Raw genomic sequence first — 11,540 nt, forward strand, 5'->3', positions numbered from 1 at the left:
TTCGACTGTGTTGCACTAAATAAGCAATCACCAACAATTGTAATATGAGGTCGCTAACAAGTTATCTTTTAAGAGTTTTCGTTTCAGGGTTGCCACAATTTTTTTAATTATAATGTTATATAAAAACAAATTAAGTGTAACTTAATACAAGGTATAGTAAATCAAAGGAAAACTCTTTCTCTTAGGATTCTCTTAGGATTTAAATGAAACTATTACAGCAATATTCAAATAAATAAATTGTTATTGTTTGGTTAGGTCATATTAATTTTTAATTAAGTACCATTAATTCCTTTTTGGAATAAATAAAGTTTGACAACACACAGTGACAAACTTTTAAAATTTGTTATAGCTGTTAAATTAGGTTTACTATCTTGCAGATAAAGTGTATGTTTTCGTATCGACTATTATTCTATTCTATTACTTTAAGTGAGTAACTTTATTGAATTGTTAGAGCCATTGTTTATTCTTTCCTACTGTCCCATGTCTCCATTGATACAAAAATTTTGAAGTCTCAAGTTTGGTAAGTCGAACTATAATGTTTACGACAAAATGCTGTTAATATGTAGACACGTACTATCGGATGTCTCGCCTCCGGGTCATACGTTCAAGGAGAACTGATAAGCTACAATCAGTCAATAAAATTAGATAATATTGATACTTTTACCGTAAGCGGATCTATAATTTGACCTGTTTTAAAGTTCATCCACGTATCTAGTAGTTGGGGTCGCGGTTTTAATTAAAATGAGTTTTGTTTTGGATACATTGCAAGCGATTGTTGCAAATTAAAAAGAGTTCGTAAGTGTTAGTTTTTAATGTCGAAAGTACAAAAACAGATTATGTTAAAGTCATAATAAGTGACAGGACTGTTGATATTTTTGAACAGTTGTTATCAACAATGTACTTGTGTATTTGTTTCGGTGGTGGAAATTCCCTTGAATTATCTTTATGTCTGTCTTTAAATGTCTCGTTTAAAGCTATAAATACTTTCAGTTCCACTGCACTGTTTTAGCTGAAAAATCCGACTGTACTGTTAAAACTAAAAGTATATAGCATACTTTATACTCTATTTAGAAGTGTCTTCATATTAATCTTTAAAATGCTAGACGAAAAGGCGCTTAAAATTAAATTGTAAATGTAAAATTGTAAATTGAAATTTATGCCAGTACTTTTATGCTCACATACATTTGCGGGTGTAAGCTGTTAGCACTGTCTAGGTTTGGGTGCGACTGTTTCGAATTTCCTAAAGCGAAAAGAAAAAAATTGACACTAAAAAATTAATGTATTTTATACGTAAGATGTCAAATTTATGCTGATATTTGTTCTATCTTTAGTAAATAGAATGGTGCCTTAAGTTAAACAACCGGATACTTTAAAATAGTATAATTAAAAAAATACATGTGAACGTTACGGTGATCTCGGGACAAGTGTCACACCCGCGACCGATTTGTATTAAAAAATGCCCAAGCGCCTGATGCGGGCGACGGCAATTTTTCGCGTCACTATGCCCCGACGCAATATTGAGCAGGCGTCAGTCTGAACATCCTCCCGGCCGTTGAAAGATCACTTTCAACCTTGAAGTTCCTCGGCTGTCGGCAGCTTGCACAGCCTTACTAGAGATCGGCGCACACAGCCTTTATTAGTGGTGATGTCTGCTACTCTCGCTGTTCCATCGGATCCCGTGATGAGCCGTAGTACTCTCCCGAGCTTCCAAGATAGTGGAGGAGCATTGTCATCTGCCAAGAGTACCATATCTCCTATGTCCAGCTTTGATGTACTGCTTTTCCATTTTGTTCTCTGCTGCATCTCAGACAGATATTCACGCTGCCATCTTTGCCAGAAGTGTTGCTGCATTTTTTCTAAGCGTTCATAGCGTTGGAGTGTACTTTCCTTAGAGTCACCCAGTTGTTGCGACGGTGGAGCAGTTAACGGTCTCCCGATCAAGAAGTGTCCTGGGGAAAGGGAAAGGAGATCATTAGGAGAGGATGATAGGGGACACAAGGGACGGCTGTTCAAAATCGCCTCCACTTGTGTAAATAAAGTATTAAGTTCCTCAAAAGTAAGGTGGCTATTGCCAACGACGCGTTTTAAGTGGAATTTAGCCGACTTAACGCCGGCTTCCCAAATACCACCAAAATGAGGCGAGTAAGCCGGAATAAACTTAAACTGGATAGAATTTTGACTTGCAAAATCAAATAGAGAGTTTTGATTTTGCTTGATAAATGATCCTAACTCCCTTGCGGCTGCTACTAAGTTAGTTCCGTTATCACAAAATATTTCCGTTGGCCTGCCTCTGCGCGCTACGAAACGCCGAAGTGTCATTATGAATGCATCCTTTGTTAAATCACTCACAGCTTCGAGGTGGATGCATTTATAACGCAGACATACGAACAAACACATGTAGCATTTTATTAAACGACTTCCACGGCCCTTACGATTTACGATCGTGAACGGTCCCGCGAAGTCCAGACCCACTGACAAAAACGGATGACCTGGGGTTATACGTTGGAGTGGTAGATTACCCATTTTAGGTTGCAACGTTTCACCGCGTACACGTCTACACCGAACACAGTTGTTAACCGTCCGCCATGCGAGATGTCGTCCGTTTACTGGCCACACTGTTTCCCTTACGATAGATAATAACAGTAAAGGACCCGCGTGCATATTGTTGACGTGTTCTCTTTCAAAGTGCAGTCTTGTTAACCTGTGCGAGGCATGAAGTAAAATTGGGTGCCGTTTCTCATACGAATAATAATTAGCCGCATCCAACCTACCTCCAACTCGCATTAATTTATTACTTAAGAATGGAGACAAACTTAAAATTTTGCTTTTATTACTTAAAGGTTTATTTTTAGCTAGCAAATCGTATTCAGTTGTGAAGGATTGAGTTTGAGCGATAATACATAATGAATGCCATGAATCACGTAATTCCTCAACCGTTAATAAACCTACGCGTTTTGCATTGCTATTTCTAGTGTTAAATATGAATCTTTGCACGTAAGCAAATAAACGTTGTAATCTATTGAGAGAAGAATATCTTTCAAAATCTAAAAAAGGTTCACTAATTGTTGCAGAGTGCACTTTCAATTCGGGTAAAGGATCAGATTCCTTGGCATTCAATACTGGCCATTTGTTTTCATTTTCAAGTAAAAATGTTGGTCCCGACCACCAAAGTGACAACGACATGATGTTTTTTGCACTTACCCCTCTTGAAATGCAATCCGCAGGATTTAAATCGGTTGGAACGTATCTCCATGATAGCGGTGAAGCATGCTCTAATATTTCGCTAATACGATTAGCTACAAATGTTTTCAGTCTAGTGATATCACCTTTAATCCAGCCCAGAACCACACTCGAGTCACACCAGTACACAATCCTGGCGGGCTTGTATCTCAAGGAATCGACTACAGACTTAGTAAGCTTAGTAGCAAGCAAGGCGGCACATAACTCTAATCGTGGGATACTGGTCGGCTTTAATGGTGCTACTTTAGACTTTCCACATAGTAATTTAACGGTGACGTCACCATTTGTGCTAATTGACTTAATATAAACACATGATCCAAATGCGGACTGAGAAGCGTCACTAAACGAATGTAATTCTATATATTTAGGAGAATCACATAACACCCACCTCGGAATTTGTAAATTAGATAAGAATTTTAAGTTGTCCGTAAATTTAGTCCATTCCTTTTTTATTTCGGAGGGTACTGGTTGATCCCAGTCCAGTTTTTCTTTCCATAGCCTTTGCAACATCATTTTAGGTACTACTATTACAGGGCTGAGAACACCTAAAGGATCGAATATTTTGAAGGAATTTGACATTATAAAACGTTTCGTTATAGGTACATCTGGTTCCTGTGTCACCCTAATAGGAAAATGTAAAGTGTCGCTAGAGGGTTTCCATCCAAGACCAAGAGTACTCGAAGACTCGCTGATAGTTAGACTGTCTTGCTTATTTATGTCAAGGTTATCAAATACATACGGATGATTGCTCTTATATTTTCGAAGATTAAAACAACCTGATTTTAATGCATTGGATACTGACTTTTGTATGTAAATTAATTGCTGAGGATCATCAGCTCCTGTTATTAAATCATCTACATAAAAATCATTTTGGATGATGTTTTTGATAAGTTCATCATCTTGTTCCTGTCCTAGCTGCCACAAACACCGTGTACTGAGGTAACTTGCGCTTGCTGTGCCATAGGTTAAGGTATTTAAGACTAACGTTTGGATGGGGCGTGACTCGTCCTCTCTCCACAAAATTAGCTGCAAGTTCCTATCACTTTCGTTTACAAGCACCTGCCTATACATTTTTTCCACATCTCCAGTGAGTAGGTACTTGTATTGCCTTGCCCTAATTAGGATGGAAAAGAGGGTGTCTTGGACATTGGGGCCTACCATCAAAATATCATTCAATGAGTAACCTGATGTAGAAGAGGCTGAGCCGTCGAATACTACGCGGAGCTTGGTAGACTCGCTCTCTTGACGTATGACCGCATGATGACACAAGTAGTACGCTGGGGGAGGGACAGGTGAACTATTATAATTAGATACAGAGAGATGCCCTAATTCTGCATATTCTCTTATGAATTTTGTGTATTCGGATTTAAGGTTTGGATTACGCTTGAACCGTTTTTCTAAATTAATGAATCGTTTTTTCGCAAGATTATAGCTATCACCTAAACAATCTACTGATTCTTTCAAAGGTAATTTGACACAAAACCTACCTTCTTCATCTCTTATGGTATTAGCGAGAAAGTGCCTTTCACACTCGCTTTCATCTTCACTTATGATTGACCTTTTCGGAACTGCTTCTAGCTCCCAAAACTTAGAAACCAACTGTTCTATATTTTCGTTTTGTGATGAAGAGACAATGGCGTGATTACAGTGTATCCTATTGCTAGATACTGCTGAATTTATAGGGCCAGAGATTATCCATCCTAACTGTGAACTCCTTAACTTAGGATTGTTTGGTCCTAGAGAACGTTGTTCGTTGCCTAGAATGTCCCAGAAGAGATCAGCACCTATTAGTACATCTATGGGAGCTGGCTGATAAAACATGGGGTCAGCCAACTGAATATTTTCTGGTAATTTAATTGACTTGATGTCAACCGGCGTCTTTGGTAAACGACCGGTGAGCTCATTTAACACAAAACACGATAACATTGCACTGAAATTACTATTTGTTGCTTTTAATTGAATATTACAACTTTCAATTACATTCATTGAAGAAGTATTGCCTACACCAATGACCTTTAGTGTGTCAATGTGGCGAGACTTTAATGACAGTCTGGTCTTTAGGGACTCAGATATAAATGACGATTGGCTTCCGCAATCTAAAAGAGCACGAACTTTGACCTTTTGATGATCAACTGGATTCGATACTTCAATGATAGCAGTAGATAATAACACCTGATTTGTATTGTGATTAGAATAGTTAACGATAATTTCATTTTCATCTTGTTCATCAATGAGAGCGAGGTGGCTTGAGGAGGATGATGGGCGATGTAGCAGACTATTGTGCCGCTCGGTGCAGCCGCGTTCACGGCATGGACCCATGCGACACTCGCTTTCGGGGTGACCTTGTCTCAAACAATTAACACACAATTTATACTTCGTCACGTCCATCATTCGCTCGTCAACCCCCTTCGCTTTAAACGTTGGACAATCATATATCCTATGACGCTCATTGCAAATAATACACATAAATGTAGTATTTGGTTTCTTGCTACAATTTTTGCTGGTGCTCGCAAACGATTTTACGACATTGTTTTGATTTTGACCTTGCCTTTGAATATAATTATTATTAGCTATAGAACGCACAGGGGCACTGGTCATCTTTGACACGCTACTAACGTCAGACCGATTATTACGATTCAATGACTCGAGCACATCAGCACGGCCTATCATAAATTTATAAAATTGTTCGAGGGTAGGTACGTCGCCTTCCAAATTGTTGCGATATTCCTCCCATTTTAACAACGTATTGCTATCTAGCTTAGATGATAACATAAATATTATTAGTACATCCCATTTGTCAGTGGGCTGTCCTAGGCTTGTTAACGCGCGCAAATTTTTGGTCACGTGGTCAACCAAAAATCGTAGAGATCGCTCTGATTCCCGTGGAAGCTGTTTAATATTAAATAATGATGTTAAATGATGATTAATCAATATTCTTTTGTTGTCGTATCTATTGCAAATCATCTTCCACGCTTCAGCATAATTGTTGGTTGACACCTCTAAATTTGAAATGATCCTGGCCGCGTCACCTTGCAAATAAGAAACGAGGTAATGGAATTTATGAATGTCTGATATGCGATCATTCTTGTGTATCAGATTTTCAAAAGTATCCCGAAACTCCAACCAACGGAAATATGCGCCATCAAATTTGGCTATTTGAATTTGAGGGAGTTTCAACCCTAATTCGTGGGGGTGATTAGGATCATCTATGCAACATGACGCGTTATGACCCGAACTGCGCCTTTTTTCGCATTCTAATTTTTTGGAAAATTTTTCGACTAAAGTTTTGGCCTTTGCTATATTCATAATTATATCTTGCTCAATTTTATCGCGTTCCTCAATTTCAGTCGAAATATTTTCATAATTTAAAACCTCTATTTCACTTTGCAAATCATCAACCTTCATAGACAACGCTTCAAATTTAGTGAGTTTTAAATCTAACTCCGTTAATTGAACGTTGTTTAGTTCTATTAAACAAGCAATGCTATTTAAATAATTTTTAAATTTTGTAATTTGTCCCTTGGCGGACGTTCTTCTAGTGATTAAATCACGTAAACTTTGTTTATTCATTTCTTCTGTCATTAATTATAATACTTACGAACAAACAACAACAAAACAATATAATTTAAACTATTCTTTTTTGAAGTCAGTTAACTAAATATTGAATCTCTTTATTTAAATAGCAATGCAATTCCTACGTTATTAAATTGAAATGGCTCACGTTCCTCGTTCTGGTGGTACTTGCCGCTCAGGGAAGCCGGCTGCGCACGCTCAACAATTCGCTCCCGGCCGGTGCAGGAGCCGCGGCCGGCCAAGGTATTCCAACGGGATAAGTGTGTATGTACTTGCGAACGGCGCACGGCGATGATGAATATTAGCCTGGAATATTCGGCAAATACGCTAAATATTGTATGTATAAACAATACGAAACGAGAAAACATAAAATACGAAGCTAACGTTACTTCGTAAAATAATTTAACTTTATATCAATTGAGTGACCTTTTATTGTTTAATATACTTCCATTGAACAATTTTACGGAATAGTGAACATAAAATTGAATGATTCATGTATTCATTTAGATAATATTGCGATAAATAACTAAAGTTAATTGATTGTTCACTTTTTTTTACAAAAGGGTAGGTAACAAAAAATGATGCAATTTTGCCCTAAATAACCAATTTACGTGCATAAAACGCTGTAAAACTTGTCTAAAACACTTAATTTACACAAATGACGAACGATTTTGAATATTATTTTGTTAGTTATTAGGTTTTTTAGGAATTAGTTAAGGAAGGACACTTATCTTAGCGGACGAACTCGTAACTGTTCGATGTGAAACTTTAGCTGATTCACTGCTCGAATCTTCTTTGTTTTTCTGCTTCCCAATACAGCCCGTGGTTTTAGAAATATCCACTGCAAGGCTCCATCCACAGGAATGATTTGATGTGATGTTGAAGATCGTTAGGTCGCCGCGCTAACCGGTGTCTCGTCGTATTTACGTATTAATTGTTATTATTTCACGGATTCTTCTTTGTTCCCCTCATGGGCCACCATGTTCTATCTTTAGTAAATAGAATGGTGCCTTAAGTTAAACAACCGGATACTTTAAAATAGTATAATTAAAAAAATACATGTGAACGTTACGGTGATCTCGGGACAAGTGTCACACCCGCGACCGATTTGTATTAAAAAATGCCCAAGCGCCTGATGCGGGCGACGGCAATTTTTCGCGTCACTATGCCCCGACGCAATATTGAGCAGGCGTCAGTCTGAACATATTAAATTCACCATTTTCATAGTTATTTGTAGAGATAGAAGTCATTTAATATAGGATTGCGCAAAAACACAGATATTATATTTCCCAGGCGGTTGCCCTAGGCCACTGAATGTGTTCCTCTCTGATAACATTTATAGGATTTAATCAGACCTTATTCAAAAGATTTCTTGTTTTGAAATTAATTCTAAATTAACATTCTCTTAGCATTAATCATTACGACAAGGGCGCAATTTCATCAGTCGATGACTCGGTCGTTACACAGGATGTTTGGTGTCCCCGCATACGGGCTAACGACTAATGAACATGATCTGTCGACGTAAAGGTGAATATACACTAGAGCATTTTCTCAAGCATTTCTATGTAATGTAACGTTTTAACGAATGATATGATACAGGTAAAAGCATAGTTTCCAAAGCATGTCTGGTTCGTGAAAGGGTGATACACAACAACATATCATAGAGCGGCTCGTTGTTTTGTTATAAGTAAATGCTCTAGTCTATACCCACCTTAAAGCAAGCAAGGATTCAGTTGACGAGTACCGTACGGTAAGAAAAAGTAAACTAACGAGCAATGAAAATGGTTCTCGTACGCGAGCGCTATGGCATGCGTTAACAGGAAATCTCTCGCATCACGCGTGCACTGACGACAAATGAAACTGCTACCTAAGTTAGTTACTAGCGAAACTTCACTTCTTTCGAAATGATATAATTTTAATGAATATTAGTATTTCTATTAACAGTTGTGTTGTAGTAGAATACTTTCTTATTTAAAAATAAAGTCTATTTAAGTGTAAGAAATTATTTTGATTTATAAAAATGAAAATCTTTGTGTAGCTCTTATAAAAAGGTAACATAATCGTGCATCAAATAGACGAGTTTCAAATGACCGTATCTCTGACCTATTGTTGGCGCATTGCCACGTTGTGTTTGGATCATGTTCAAGTAGAGCCGCTGCAACACAACATAACTTCCAAATTGCTTACCCACTTTTCCGCAAAATACTGATATGATATTTATATACCTTTATTTCAGCTAAAACTAAGTCTTTTATAATTTTTTTTAAGTCATGTTGTTGACATTTCGATTGATCCAGTACTTGTTTTTTTAGAAATTACAATAAAATGCGTAAACATAAAACCCAACTAATTTAAAAAAGTATTTGGGTTTGAATTCGTTCAGGCTGCAACAGTAATAATGTCATTTATGTACATATAAAATGTGTATATTAAAATGAATCCCTATTTCCCTTGGTCACGATATTACGTCTGAATAACTGGATCAATTTCACGATTTTTTGTCAATAATCAGGAGAGAGAAAGAAGGTTCTTATGAAAAAAATAGAATATAGGGATCTCGATTAAATTCAGCTCAGAATATAGTCTGGAAGGCTACTTAAGTATGTTTTTTTAATTTCGCGCGGATGACATCGAGGCAAAAGCTTAATAGAAATTATCTACATATATACGAATTAAATTTATAGAAATTACTTTAGCTTTTATGGAAAAAATATGCTTATTTATTATTACGTTCAATCTTTTTGTCGACGTCAGTAGATATCGGAATCCATTTCCTTGGCGGATATAACTTTTTTTAAGACGACAATCGCTGATTGATGAGTCTTTGATTGAGACCTTTTTACCCCAAGTTTTTGCGTTGAAAATTTAATTTCCGATCGAAATGATTGCTGATAATGTAGCTCGTTAATGAACTGACATAGCATTTAGAACATTATTTAGTATTGATGTTGGTGTAATGACATGAAATGCCTTTGAAGTAAGAATGAGCACGTACCAAAATTATGACGTCACAATATTATTGTGACGTCATTGCTCTATCATCGAAAAAAATGGTAGGATCAGTAAAGTAATTTTTTTTAAATCTTAATCTTCGAATTCTACTAAATTGTCTAATTTTTAATAGCGTTTTTTGATCGGTAGATTTGATGAAATTTCACATCTCATCTCAACCAGAAAAAAACATTATTTACTCGAGGGTATAAAATATTTATGTTTATGATTTTTCATAAAAATAAGTTTTTCCTATGAAGTAATAGAAAAGGTTGTACATAAATATTTACTGCAGCGTAGGATATTTAAAACATAATTCCAGTAAAAACGCGAGGTAAAAATTTCCCAAGAGGCTCGTCCCGACTGCCGACCTGCTAGATTATATATACCGTAATCTGCATCAGATTAACATATTACACATACTGATTTTTACTGCTTTTTTAAACGGTTTTGTTCCTAAAACGTGTAAGATTTCAATACCAAATAAAAAACGAAGCGTTGACACGAATTTCCGTGAGTTTTGTGCCGAAACACTTGTTCCAAAAAATATGTTGTTTGGGCAATGGCAACTAACAAAAAAGTACAAAACTTACAAATATATTACTGGGAGACACTGTTTTTTTTAGAAATAAAAAAGCATGGTAACATAAGTCTATAGAAATTAAATACACATTTAAATGAATAACATGCATATATTCATTTAAAAAAACTATTTAAGACTAGGTTTAGTAGCTGCCACATTTATTTTTTGTAGTACAAGTTGCTGCATTTATAAATGACTGCGTTTAAATGCAGACAATAAATCTTGTAACGTTCGCGATGGTGGCGCCCACTGGGGGGAAATTAAGAGCTCTGTGTAGCAAGTGTACTTGGCGACGTTAATGAATGAAATCTGTTTCCAGCAAGAACGAGGATACTACTGTTCTTACCGTAGAGCACTGCTGAAACATATCGTCATCTTTATTTTTTTCACAGTAAAATAAAGGGATGAAAATATTTTTTTTTTAAGCGGAAACCTATTGTCAAACGATGGTATGTAGATAGATTGCAAGTTACCTTTCTGTTTACTATCTTTTATACCTTTTTATACCTACCTACCTATAATTTATACCTTTCTAAAAACCTATGTGAAAATAAAGTGGCTATTGGTTATAACTAGTATATATTATATAAAGTGATAAAGCCGGACTGTCTTTACATTATATTACTAATAGAAAGAATACGAGTAGAATGAGATAGTACACACTTCAAAATAGCACAGCACTTGTTACTAGGGTACAACGGTTACAATGGAACGACAATAGTACATACAAAACTACATACATGCCTAGTACATAGTCATACTATGTCAGATTGTGTTAAGAATGTGAGAGTTTATAAAATTTTATCCCTTAATTTTTTAATTTGCAATCTTTTAAACATACAGTTAAGTAATTTAACTAATGTAAATAAGCAGGCGGATGGAACAACAGCAGCTTGTATACATTTTAATATTTAATGGACATCATTGTTTGCATTAATAAGTTTCGTAAATAATTCAATTATCGGTGATGTTCATTACGTAGCGTACACCGGTGTTGGGTTTTAATTAAAATTTTCGGAGGTAAGAAATTTTAATCAGCTTTGTTGTTTCGGATTAATTTCAGTGCCTTAAATAAAACTGCACGAAATATACCTATAATATTTTAGTACTACGTGAAGATACTAATTTTTTAATTGTATATTTTTTTAATATT

General features: G+C 36.0%; 1 protein-coding gene across 1 annotated transcript; it reads right to left on the reverse strand.

Moving 5' to 3' along the window:
• Positions 1-1,566: 1,566 nt before the first annotated feature.
• Positions 1,567-10,762, reverse strand: LOC106711407. The gene is made up of 3 exons (XM_045679850.1): positions 10,734-10,762; positions 6,962-7,119; positions 1,567-6,707 (listed from the first exon to the last, which is right to left on the reverse strand). Exons 1-3 carry the CDS (start codon positions 10,760-10,762, stop codon positions 1,567-1,569), a joined length of 5,328 nt encoding a protein of 1,775 aa, XP_045535806.1.
• Positions 10,763-11,540: the final 778 nt, after the last annotated feature.

Source organism: Papilio machaon, chromosome 1 (assembly GCF_912999745.1).
Source record: "Papilio machaon chromosome 1, ilPapMach1.1, whole genome shotgun sequence".
NCBI lineage: Eukaryota > Metazoa > Arthropoda > Insecta > Lepidoptera > Papilionidae > Papilio > Papilio machaon.

Bases quoted from the DNA above. Each gene is read 5' to 3' on its own strand.
- LOC106711407 (XM_045679850.1), bottom strand. From the start codon at position 10,762: ATGACGATATGTTTCAGCAGTGCTCTACG. The intron at 7,120-10,733 runs GTAAGAACAGTA...CGAATATTCCAG, and splicing joins TGTTTCAGCAGTGCTCTACG to GCTAATATTCATCATCGCCG. The intron at 6,708-6,961 runs GTGAGCCATTTC...CTTGTTTAATAG, and splicing joins GTACCACCAGAACGAGGAAC to AACTAAACAACGTTCAATTA.